This window comes from Oikopleura dioica, unplaced genomic scaffold (assembly GCF_907165135.1).
Source record: "Oikopleura dioica unplaced genomic scaffold, OKI2018_I68_1.0, whole genome shotgun sequence".
In the NCBI taxonomy this organism is placed as follows: domain Eukaryota; kingdom Metazoa; phylum Chordata; class Appendicularia; order Copelata; family Oikopleuridae; genus Oikopleura; species Oikopleura dioica.
Genome location: NW_027649629.1, coordinates 1 through 11,000, shown reverse-complemented (window position 1 = coordinate 11,000; position 11,000 = coordinate 1). Strand labels below are relative to the sequence as shown.

The window sequence follows — 11,000 nt, the reverse complement described above, 5'->3', positions numbered from 1 at the left end:
GAAGTCTAAATATGTCTCGTCGTCTGTGTTTAAATCCGGACTAGCAACTGGTCTTATTTCTCCAATCATGAGAATATACAGATTAGATTCTGCTCCCCAAAAGAACTAGATTAGCGATTCTCTTAAATAACTAAGTCTTGTTTAACACATGCTATTACTGTCAGAAAGATAGTCACATCCTCTGAGAGCTAAGCTCAATATCATTTGTCAATTAATAGTTGCCAATTTCTTCCGTTCCAAAAGGCTCACAGGATTATGAGAGTCTTAATTCTGAAGCGTCATAATTCGCGCTTATCCGTTTCATTTAGCATCAGAAATCAGAGTCGATCGCCTTTCTCAATTGTTTCGCGGCCGGCATCTTCTTTGCCACTTGTATGCTGCACATGCTGCCTGAGGAACCCGGATGAACTCGATTTTAAATTCAGAAACTACGAGTTTTGTAGTGAACAATGCAACTGGAATCAATAAAATATTTATTCCTTTTCAAGAGACCGTTTCCATTGCGGTTTGTTCCGACGCATAAACCAACATTTCCAGTTTCAATTCGCCAAAAGACGTATGTTCTTCCGGGCACAACCAAGGTCAATTCTTTGCTCAACCACAAACTTGGCAAAAATTAAGAATAAATGGGAATAAGATTTTATTTCTAGGAAATTTTTCTTTTGAGTTTAAGACTCTGATTTTACCGCTTTTACAAGTACTTGCCTTTTGATCTTTCGAGTATTATCCGGGGTAGGTATCCGAAAGTATGAAAGAAGAATTCGAGGTCGAATATCCACTCGCGGAGGTAACAGCTGCGATCGGCTTCTTTTTCGTCTTGATGCTCGAGCAGCTCGTCACTTCCTACTGCATCGCCAAGAACCACAAAGACATCACTTCAAAAGCACACAGAGTAATCTACCGGTCCGGGCGAATAATGAACCAGACGTTGGAGCGAAGCAAGTTCAAGTTGATATTCTGGAACGGAGAGATCTATATACATTTTTGATAAAAATGATTCTAAAAACTAGCAAACATGAAATAACCATGCTTCTCTTGTCAAGTTTATATTTTTCCTCATTTAGAAAGATAAACCTCCCGATAAAGACAAATTCGAATGTTGTCCAAAGCCCAAAATCTCAGCCAATCGACCCAAGCTACCAGATCAATGTTCAAAGCGGTAGTTACAATTGATTATATACAAAATCTAACGAATCAGGCTATGTTTTATAAAAAAACTTTTGACATCTAAAAATCCAGAAGAAGACGACCATGGCCACTTCGACATGACAAGTCAGTCAAAAATGAGAACACTGATTCTGGTGGGCGCGCTGAGCTTGCATGCGATCTTCGAAGGGCTTGTTTTTGGGCTTTCGAGTGGCGAAGTTGGAGATATTTTGGGGACAATGTCTGCTGTGCTTATTCATAAGTCAATAATTGCGTTTTCGACGGGGATGCAGCTTGTTTCCTCGGAGATAGAGGCAAGTTTTTAAAGCTATTGAAAAAACAAATTGCGCATAAATTTATATTGCTCATTAGCAAACAGCTGTAAATAACGGTATGTTTAGCATGCTTACCTATGCAGCGCAATTTGTATTTTCTCAATGATGGCCCCGCTGGGTGTCGGAATCGGAATTCTAATAACAAGTTTGGGCGGAGAAACGATAGGTGCTCTTATTGCGGTTTTGGAGAGTTTTGCTACGGGAACGTTCTTTTACGTCACGTTTTTGGAACTTGTGCCGCATGAATTTGTTGGTAAACATGTTAAAAATGGACCTCTAAAGGTAATAAACATGGTATAAGTTCCTTTCTAAGATTATTCTAGTGCTTCATCATGTTCTCCGGTTTCATGTTCATGGCGATATTCCAGTACCTGAATCCGGAGGAAGAAGAGTAAATCATCATTCTTCCAGTTTATTTTCCCGTAACTGTAAATTTGACGATAAACGACTGTATCTTCCTTTTTTTACCTGATAAACATAACTGCAAATACTTGTAGCTCTGATATATTAAATTATATACTCTTAAATAAAATATCCTTTCATTTAATAAATAAAAATAGAACCAAATTGGTTCGCATTATGCGAATAGTCGAGAACAGATTAATGAAGCATAAAATTTGCATTTCGGTTATGGAAACGAGGCCTTAATTCGGCCGCTTTTGGTGATAGCATCGGTCCCACACTTCCGCTTCCCTTTCAAGTTACAATTATTTCGCGAAGCACGAAAATTGAGATTCCGGTACTCATCCGTAAAATTGCCCTCATTTGATGGCCTCCTGCAGTCGACAGTAGCAAAAGCAGGTGCATCTGCGCACGACTGACAGTATCAGTGGCGTAATGTCCACCTGTAGGCGCTTGAGAGCTTGTTCTAGATTTTTATAAATATCAAGTACTTCCGTTCAGCAAAACAGAATATCCAAAAAAGCAAAAAACAAGAAAATGTCACTGAGAATCCGAAGAGCTCCTCGATATGACAGTGTCACTGTCGATCGATCGATGTATCCACCAAAACTTCGTAGAGACTCCAGATACTTCTCCTCCTGCACGAACTTGAACAAAGTCGAGATAGACCTCAACCAGAAAGTCTTCGATGCAATCACTCAGAAAGCAAGAAGTCCCGCCATGACGAAGAAGTCTAAGACATCAAGATTCTTGAAATTCTCAAAAATTCTTCTGAGAAAGTTCGAGAAGGATTCGAAATCAACGCCGAAGAGAGTGCACAAGAGATCAAGTGAAAATTTAACCACCAAAACGCCAATTGTGCGAACTAGAGAGCAAATTATCAATTCCGGGTTAATCATATGGGAGGAAGAATCAGAACCAGCTTTTGCAGTCCCAGAATGATTTCATTATTTCCTTCTTCGCTTGTAAACTGCCTGTATATAAATAAACTGCAAAGATATCCAAATATTTTGTCGTGCGATAGTAGGACAAGTAAGAAAAACTTTTCAATACTTATCAATATAATAAATGATGTATTGAAAGAAACTGAAACGAAATACAGAAATTAAATAATCAATTTTTGATGCTGCTGGCGATAGCGGAGCAATGCATAAGTCAAAGTGAGGAGAGCAACAAGGATGAGTCCAGTAGCGATCCATAATCGCTGTGTGATTTTGTTTTCGTTCGTGGTATTTTCTTTGCTCTCTACGATGATTTCTTCATCAATGTTTGTCTAAAAGAGCTTGATCATAAGAACAAAAAATGCATAGAAATAAGTTCGTCGACCCGAAGGGGAGATTTCTGTTTATCTACATAAATACCTGATCATTTCCAAACGCATCTTCGAAGAATCGCTCTTTCACAATAACATTCGCTAAATCGCTGATGACTTCTTCTTTTTCTTGTGGGTTAACGATGATGAATTTGATCTGGACGTCTTCAGTCGTTGGCTTGTCGGAAGAAGCTTCAAGCGCAGCCCTTCTTCGTCGGTTAGGGTTGACGTGTACTCGGCAGGTCAGGTAGATCTTAGTGCCGGGAGTGAATTGGAACATCTGGAAGTGAAATCCAACACCTTCAGGGTCGTAACCATCGCCTTGGATTATTTTTATTTATCAAAATGTAAAATGACTCATATTTCATGAACCTTTCGCTTACCAATAAAGCCTTTCTGCAAGTCAATGCCAACAGGGAAAGGAACATCAGCGGGAACAACGCCGTCATTGATGATAGTAATCGACTTGCCCATGTTATCAGACACGGTACAGATATCAAGCTCCATCGAATGAAGACCAGAACCAATATCGCTTTTTGCGGTAACACGGACGTGAAGAGTCTCACCGACGACGTAAACAATTTCACCTTGAGGAGTGGCCATGTTGTTAGCGGCGATTCCGGGTCGGACGCTCCAAGCAGTTTTGTAGAAAGACATGACCGGCTGCCAGAACTCGATTTGTTCCATGCTGCCGGGAGCGCGGACTTCGGGACGAATCACCGAGACAGCCGGGCGAATTTCAGTTTGGCAAACGACTCTTGTAAGAGCGCGCGGCATGCTAAGACCGTTGAAATTTTTGTGCGCTTGCTATAAAATTAACCTGATCAAATCGTTGATTCTGTCCATCACGAACGTTATGTGTTTGGTAAGTCCTTGTCCGTCAAAGCCAAGTAGGCTTGGGCATTCGAGTTCGTAATAGCCAAGGTTTGAAACTGTCGCTGGTCCACAGACGGCGCCTGCTGCTGAGCAAACACCGTTGGCGCATCCTTAAAATTTCATGACTTCTTATACTTTGATAGATGTTTTTAACCATGAATTCCGACGTTAGGGATGCCACGAGCGTATTCCTCAACTGCGCCAGCAGGAATCCTGATTTTGATGCCGGTTGAAGTACAGAGCGGAATAGCCTCGTAGTCGCAATCTTTTCCAATGAATGGAAACCCAGCTAAAAGTTTATTTGAAAGTGAATCTCTTCTCTTTTTCCTATACCATTCGGTCGGCAATAGTAGTCATTTTCATCCTCGCAGGAAGTCTCGCACTCGCATCCGTTATTACAGGGATTGTCAATGCAAGATAACGCGGCAGCAACGCCGAAAAGAAACAAAAAATTGAACATAAATCTCTAACTTAAAATTAAAATAGAAAAAACTCAAAACAGTCCGCTCTCGATTTTGCAAAGAACGCGACTGAGGACCGGTTGTTTTTAATAGAGAGCGAAAATTTTTTATACATCTGCGATCTGATTTCGAAATTTTCAGTTGTTGCGTATGACCTCTAAACCAAAATGTCCTCTTCTTCCTTAGCTGATACTTCGAATCTTGTTTGAAAAAGAAAATTAACTCCATTATGCCTTACTTAAGTATCCCTTGCAGGGTTCCCTGCTCTTATAAATTGCTTATGCATATTGTCACTGCAAGAATCAACAAAGACGATATTTTAACTGAAAAAATAATTTATTTGAACATAAGAAAACTTAAAAAGAAACTTAAAAGTTAAAAAGAACAACCAAAGGCAGATTTATCTTCGCCCATAAGGGCCTCTTCTTCAAGCCTCTTTTGAATGATCATTTCTCTTCGTTGTCTGAGGAAGATAATGAGGAGAATCGTGAAGGCGCCGAGGAGACTGATGAGAAGGTATCGAATCCACATGAAGCTAGCTGTTTCCGTTAGGATCTTTTCGATCTCTTCAACCTCTTCGTAGACCTTAAAAGACGTGTTAATTTTTGGATAAAATGGTAAAAGGTTATTTCAGTGATTTACTTCAGATTTTAGCTTTTTGCCGCTAGACTCGATGAAGCTCGTCCCGTTTTCGAAGAAATCCAAAATTTCATCAGCAAGATTGATTGTCGTCCTGGTGGTACTGGGTGTCGTGAAGTTTCCATGGAAAAATTCATCAATCATTTTGCCAAGATCAACGGTTGTTCTGGTCGTAGTCGTTGTCGTGGTTGTCGTCGTCGTTGTCGTAGGAACGTCAGCGTAGATCGTGAGTGTTTGGAGATCCTCAATGATCTCTTCAATAAGGGCGTCGATGTCGGATGCTTCTTGAACCACGAAGAATGTAACTTCGATTTGTTCTTCATCATTGCCAAGGTCGTAATACTCATCAGAAATGCTATAAAGCTCGGGCAAGTATTCATCTGATTCGTACTCTTCATAGTAGTCTTCATATTGGTCAAGAAGTTCTGTCCATTCGGAGAAAGTATGCTGTTCATTTTCATGGAGCAAGTAGGGATCGTATGAAGATCTTCGTCGTCTTCTGTTTTTGTCCATACGTACGGAGCACATCAGCGTGATTTCTGTACCAGGCGCGAACTGAAACATTTGGAATTGGAAGCCAACTCCGGGGAACTCCTGGCCACCGCCAACCGATCCAGCAGCGCGATCAACAACAACGGGGAAAGGCAGATTTGGCGGGACAACGCCATTTGACAAGATTGTGATCGCATGGCCAGCGTTAACTGATGATCGGAGAGTGCAAGTGTCCAACGAGATTGTGTGTGGTGTCGGCAATTGACTCGCCGGAGTCCCGTTGTAATCTGCTTCTAATCTTACATGCAGCATTTCACCAACAACGTAGATGATTGTGCCAGTACCGGGAACAGCGAGATTATTCGCGGGGATTCCTGGGCGAACGTTGAAGTTAGTTTTCCAGAAGGACATTGTTGGCTGCCAAATGTTAACTTTAGAAACAGTGCCGACATTTCGAATTTCAGGGCGGATGACAGCTTGTGCTTGTCGAACCTCAACAACACAGTCAACGCGGGTGAGGGCGCGGGCATGCTTATGAGATCGTCCACTCGGTCCAAGACAAAAGTGACTGACGAGCGTAAGCTGCCACCGGCGAGAGAAGGTGTTACTGGACAAGAGGCGATGACGCTTGTGCTACCAGGAGTGACACGGAATGGTCCGCAAATAGCATCAGAGGGGTGGCAAATCGTACCAGCTGCACATCCGTGCACGGCCACGTTCGGAACTCCTGTGCATACCAGAAGATGGCTTCGTTTGGAACTGAGATGGAGACAGAGTCGGTGGTGCAACGAGGTTGAATCGGATACTCACAGTTTTTACCAATAAACGGGAAACCGACTGAAATAAAATGTTATTAAGGAAGAGATTTTGAAAGACTTTCCTTGAGGCTTGCAATAATAATTATTTTCATCTTTGCACGAAGGTTCGCAGGTGCATCCATTTTGGCATTCGCACTGGGGAGTAACTGGCGCGTCAGTTACAGAACCAACCGGTGGCACAATAACAGGCGAACCGTACCAGTAATTGACCAAATACTGGAACTCGAATCGCCAATAACCGCCAATGAGGCCAAAATTGACATCTTCTCCGTCATAGCTGTCGATTTCCATAATCATGTAGAAATTATCAAGCCAGGTTTGTTCGCGGAAGAGGAAGAGCGAGCAAATCGACTTCGTAGCCTCAACATGGCTAATTTCGGAAAAGAATCGGAGTTTGTCATTATGAGTGATGCTCGTAACGAAACTTTCGTGGTTGATGATGTTTACGGAGATAATGCGGTTTCGCTCGGCAGTTTTAACGTATCTTGATGAATTGTTAACGGAATACGAATCAAAGAAGCTTACTTGAGGTAGTAGGAGCTTAGGTTAACGAGTCCTGTCGATTGTAAGCCGGCTGCGTGTACAATTTCGGTGGCAATGGGTCCTACTCGAAGCGCTGCTGCCAGTCGTTGGTAGAGAACTTGAACACTTCGGATTTCGCAATCATGATATTGTGAGTCTTAGAATTGATTTAACCTTAAATATTTTAGAACATCCTACCTGTTGTTCGGCGTTTCCTATCAATAGTATCATATCTATAAATTGGATAATGAGCGTATGTATTAGAAGGAGCAGCAACGAAGACTTCAAAAGTAGTTCCTGACGGGTACACGCTGTTTTGCACTTCTTGGATGATTTTGTAGGCCATCCAATCCCAGTCGAAACTTGCGGCCCCACTGTCCCACTGGGCATCGATATAAAACATGACGTGTAGCTCTTCCTCGGTGAAACTGTAGCTCTGTGAGGTAGCAACGCCAGGATCATAATCTCCCCAAGGAGGAGAGACTACTGGCATACTAAAATATACCATTTTACTTGAATACGATGAATAATCAAACCTGAAGTCGTCGTTTGATGGATTGTTGAACAACATCGTGAAGGAGTTTAAATTGTCACAGAAGCCTCTAGCTTTCAAGGTGTTTACTTCGGCGATAGCAGCTGCGACGTTTGTCTTACGTACTTCTAATGTGCTAGTGTGCTAAAACTCTATTTAAGACCTAGTAGTCTTGCAGCCTACTTACGGCATTACACTGATAACTAAGATCAAAGACGACATTTGTATGGAGAGGGCAGACCTTCACATGCGCGGCTACCGTCCCCAGTAACAAGAAGATTAATTTCTCTAGCATAACTTAGGGTTGAAACTTAAAAAGGGAAACTTAAAATTGAAACTTAAAAACTCAGCCGGCGGAAATCACACGACTGGTTGAACGGCCGCTCGACCGGGGTTTTATAGGGTGAATCTTGACTTTGGCGCCACAATTTCGAAGAAATCTTGATAAAATTGACCGTTAAAAACAACCTGACCTGCTTTGCGTGTTTTTGTGTAACAACAACGAAGATTTGATTATGAATATTTATTTAATTCATATTTTATCATTATTAAACCTAGCACAATTGCTTTGTAATTAGAAATAGTCTACATACCTAAACAAAATGTGAACTGGCGGGAGAAGAGACAGGGACGAAATAAAAGAAATATAAACTATTTAGACAGTTGGAAGGGCAGCCTTGAGAGCTTGATCCAAATCAGCCAGCAAATCGGCTTCGTCTTCGAGGCCAACAGAAAGTCGGATGAATGTATCAGAAATGCCGAGAACCTCTCGCTGATCTTCTGGAACGGAAGCGTGGGTCATGATGGCAGGGTGTTCAGCGAGGGACTCGAATCCGCCAAGAGATTCAGCAAGGGTAAAAACCTACAAGCTCATAAAAATTGAAGTTATTAAAGTTTATCTACCTTCAAAGACGCCAAGAATGTCTTGGCCTGTTCGAGACCGCCCTTGATATAAAAGACGACCATTCCAGAGCAGCCACGAGCGACTGTTTTGAAGACTTCATGCTGTGGATGAGATGGAAGACCTGGGTAACTGACACCAGCGACTCGGTCGTGAGATTCGAGGAACTTGGCGACAGCAAGACCGTTCTCGCCGTGTCGCTGCATTCGAACGTGGAGGGTTTTAAGACCTCGGTTGACGAGGTAGCAGTCAAAGGGAGATGGTACAGCTCCGATAGCAAACTGGGCAAACATGAGCTTCTTCTTGAGCTCATCAGATTTCATGGCAAGGAGACCCATGACGACGTCAGAGTGACCATTCATGTACTTTGTGGCGGAATGCATAACAACATCAGCTCCAAGATCGAGAGGTCGCTAGAATATACTTTAGAAACATTGATAATGATCAACTGGCTTACAGAGTTGTAGCATGTAAGGAATGTGTTGTCGACACAAACGACAATGTCCTTGTTGACAGCGTGGACCTTCTCAGCAATGGTCTTGACATCTCCAACTCGAAGAAGTGGGTTGGACATAAGCTCGAACCAGACCATCTTAGTGTTTGGCTTGATGGCAGCGACAACGTTATCAGGGTTTCGAACATCAACCATGGTGAATTCAACTCCGTGCTTGGAGGCGACTTTGTTGAAATATCGGTTGGTTCCTCCGTAGAGATCGTCTCCGGTAACCGCGTGGTCGCCATTCTGAATGACGGCGTAAATATCAGCCTCGAAAAATACAATGATCTCGTTTACTCTCCCGACTAATTGGGAGGCGTACCTTCATTAAGACCCGTTCATCTAGCGTTGGATATGCTGAATTACGAGCGTCTCGGAGAAGTAAGTTTTAAACCTATCAAAATAACGATGTTATAATGATGATTGAACGGACTTCTTAGAATAAGTAAGCTGTTATTTAAATCTTATGTAACAAGTCAAAGCCGAAGTGCTTGGAATTGAAAATCCTCAATTGCTTACCTCAAGAAGTGCTTCAACCATTGACATGGTAGCGGCGAGTCCAGAAGCGTAAGCAAGAGCGTGCTTTCCATTTTCGAGCTTGGCAACGCACTCTTCAAGGCATTCTCGGGTTGGGTTGCCTCCTCGAGAGTACTCGTATCTGTCGTGACGGAGAACTCCGGGTGAAACCTGCTTGAAGGTAGTAGAAAGACCAATCAAGGGAACGACCGATCGAGAGTCCCACTTTTCTGGTTCCTGTCCAGCGTGGATAGCATCAGTTCCGAAATTCTTGAAGGGTGCTTCTCCGCTAAAAATTTACAGTCAACAATCTGCGCGAAAGCACAGCCCAATTCAAGTTTGTATTACAAACAAGAGCGGCTCTTGCATGAGCGAACCCGTTCCCAGGTTTAACTTTATCAAGACGATTTTACGGAAGCCCTTTCAAAAGTTGAATCGGCCAAAAAAACAAAGCATGATTTAATCGTAAAAATCTACACTCCGGTTTATTTCAATCTTGGGTAGAGCTATTTAAAATTCTAGAACATTATCCATCAGGTTTATGCAAATTTCATCGCGAAAGGATACCTATTCAAACCTCATTCTTATCTAACTTTTGAGGTGCGGAATTTAGTAAAGTCTCATTTAATCTTTCATACCACGCCCTTTGGAGAAAAGGCGCCGCCACGTGGGGCTGTATAGGTGTTTGCGTACTAACCTCATGATATTTTTTAAAAATCGTCTGGAAAAGGGGTAAGGTGTTGATGCTGGGGCAGTCTCTTGAAGAGTGAGGACAGAAGGCGGATGCTCGGTGGGACGGACTTGGGCTGTGCCGCTTTTGATTGGTCAACCGGTAATGTTCAGAGGCTAAACGAAGCCACCGCCGGTGATATGATGCAATCTTAACACTTCAAAACATGTCCTCAAGGAGCACCACCAAAGCATCTAGAATCCGATTCTCCAAACGTCAGCATCACGCAACATTTCGACAACACTTTAGATACAGTAAGCCCGCGGAATTATTTGGTTTGAACACGCCCAGAGTGTGGTCAAGGGCGGTCCCGACAAGAAATGTTGAAATAACTTTTATAGTGATCTACCCTACAACTCGCTACTTAGTGACTTTATTGATATTGTCGGACATTTAATCGTTTTCATCGACTGTAAATATTCTTCTTTTTACATCTTTGAAGAAATTAACTGTTACAGGAATTGTACCGTCCCAAATATTATAATTTTGTTGCATAGTTGCATAATTATTAATTATTATTTTGGTACGTATCGTGGTTCAATTTCGAATCAAGGTTCTTGATAATTATTTAAGAAGCACTTTCAATCAGTCTGATCACTGATCCATCATCATTGTTGCGCGACCCTAACATTGGTTTTTACTGCTTACAGCTGGTCGTTTTTATTGGCAATGAATGAAGATTATTTATTGAGTTCAACGAGTCCGTTCAGGAATTCATTAAACTCATTATTCAAAAAAGTTCGATACTTCTTTATTTATGTTTGATAAATGAGGCAGTGAAGCTAAATGTCAAAAGCAGCAAACTTGAATGAGTTTCAAGTT

At 42.0% G+C, this 11,000-nt stretch overlaps 5 protein-coding genes across 5 annotated transcripts; 1 reads left to right on the top strand and 4 right to left on the bottom strand.

Moving 5' to 3' along the window:
- Window positions 1-308: 308 nt before the first annotated feature.
- Window positions 309-1,918, top strand: LOC145710794 (zinc transporter ZIP1-like; the record flags this gene model as incomplete). Its single annotated transcript, XM_081788501.1, has 6 exons — window positions 309-401; window positions 737-984; window positions 1,065-1,159; window positions 1,240-1,460; window positions 1,548-1,763; window positions 1,805-1,918. Coding segments are annotated over 6 exons (945 nt in total), but the record flags the coding sequence as incomplete, so codon positions are not given.
- Window positions 1,919-2,936: 1,018 nt separating this feature from the next.
- On the bottom strand, window positions 2,937-4,600 carry LOC145710793 (uncharacterized). The gene is made up of 6 exons (XM_081788500.1): window positions 4,405-4,600; window positions 4,226-4,360; window positions 4,016-4,181; window positions 3,579-3,973; window positions 3,245-3,516; window positions 2,937-3,156 (listed from the first exon to the last, which is right to left on the bottom strand). The coding sequence occupies exons 1-6, from the start codon at window positions 4,529-4,531 to the stop codon at window positions 2,989-2,991; spliced, it is 1,263 nt and encodes a 420-aa protein (XP_081644626.1). The 5' UTR covers window positions 4,532-4,600; the 3' UTR covers window positions 2,937-2,988.
- A 249-nt stretch (window positions 4,601-4,849) lies between these two features.
- LOC145710791 (uncharacterized) lies at window positions 4,850-6,498 on the bottom strand. The gene is made up of 2 exons (XM_081788498.1): window positions 5,175-6,498; window positions 4,850-5,117 (listed from the first exon to the last, which is right to left on the bottom strand). The coding sequence occupies exons 1-2, from the start codon at window positions 6,072-6,074 to the stop codon at window positions 4,908-4,910; spliced, it is 1,110 nt and encodes a 369-aa protein (XP_081644624.1). The 5' UTR covers window positions 6,075-6,498; the 3' UTR covers window positions 4,850-4,907.
- Window positions 6,479-7,912, bottom strand: LOC145710790 (uncharacterized). The gene is made up of 6 exons (XM_081788497.1): window positions 7,723-7,912; window positions 7,540-7,679; window positions 7,202-7,497; window positions 7,007-7,160; window positions 6,540-6,965; window positions 6,479-6,500 (listed from the first exon to the last, which is right to left on the bottom strand). The coding sequence occupies exons 1-6, from the start codon at window positions 7,828-7,830 to the stop codon at window positions 6,479-6,481; spliced, it is 1,146 nt and encodes a 381-aa protein (XP_081644623.1). The 5' UTR covers window positions 7,831-7,912.
- A 163-nt stretch (window positions 7,913-8,075) lies between these two features.
- Window positions 8,076-10,342, bottom strand: LOC145710792 (cystathionine gamma-lyase-like). Its single transcript, XM_081788499.1, has 5 exons — window positions 10,146-10,342; window positions 9,452-9,737; window positions 8,894-9,178; window positions 8,439-8,849; window positions 8,076-8,397 (listed from the first exon to the last, which is right to left on the bottom strand). Exons 1-5 carry the CDS (start codon window positions 10,148-10,150, stop codon window positions 8,191-8,193), a joined length of 1,194 nt encoding a protein of 397 aa, XP_081644625.1. The 5' UTR covers window positions 10,151-10,342; the 3' UTR covers window positions 8,076-8,190.
- Between the last annotated feature and the right edge of the window lie 658 nt (window positions 10,343-11,000).

Coding starts and splice junctions, on each gene's coding strand:
- LOC145710791 (XM_081788498.1), bottom strand. CDS start 6,074: ATGTCCTTCTGGAAAACTAACTTCAACGTTCGCCCAGGAATCCCCGCG. Junction 5,118..5,174: donor GCAAAAAGCTAAAATCTGAA/GTAAATCACTGA, acceptor ACGTCTTTTAAG/GTCTACGAAGAGGTTGAAGA.
- LOC145710793 (XM_081788500.1), bottom strand. CDS start 4,531: ATGTTCAATTTTTTGTTTCTTTTCGGCGTTGCTGCCGCGTTATCTTGC. Junction 4,182..4,225: donor CCCTAACGTCGGAATTCATG/GTTAAAAACATC, acceptor TGAAATTTTAAG/GATGCGCCAACGGTGTTTGC. Junction 3,157..3,244: donor ATGCGTTTGGAAATGATCAG/GTATTTATGTAG, acceptor AAGCTCTTTTAG/ACAAACATTGATGAAGAAAT.
- LOC145710790 (XM_081788497.1), bottom strand. CDS start 7,830: ATGCTAGAGAAATTAATCTTCTTGTTACTGGGGACGGTAGCCGCGCAT. Junction 7,498..7,539: donor CCATCAAACGACGACTTCAG/GTTTGATTATTC, acceptor GGTATATTTTAG/TATGCCAGTAGTCTCTCCTC. Junction 7,161..7,201: donor TAGGAAACGCCGAACAACAG/GTAGGATGTTCT, acceptor ATCAATTCTAAG/ACTCACAATATCATGATTGC.
- LOC145710792 (XM_081788499.1), bottom strand. Junction 8,850..8,893: donor TCCTTACATGCTACAACTCT/GTAAGCCAGTTG, acceptor AGTATATTCTAG/CGACCTCTCGATCTTGGAGC. Junction 8,398..8,438: donor CATTCTTGGCGTCTTTGAAG/GTAGATAAACTT, acceptor ATGAGCTTGTAG/GTTTTTACCCTTGCTGAATC.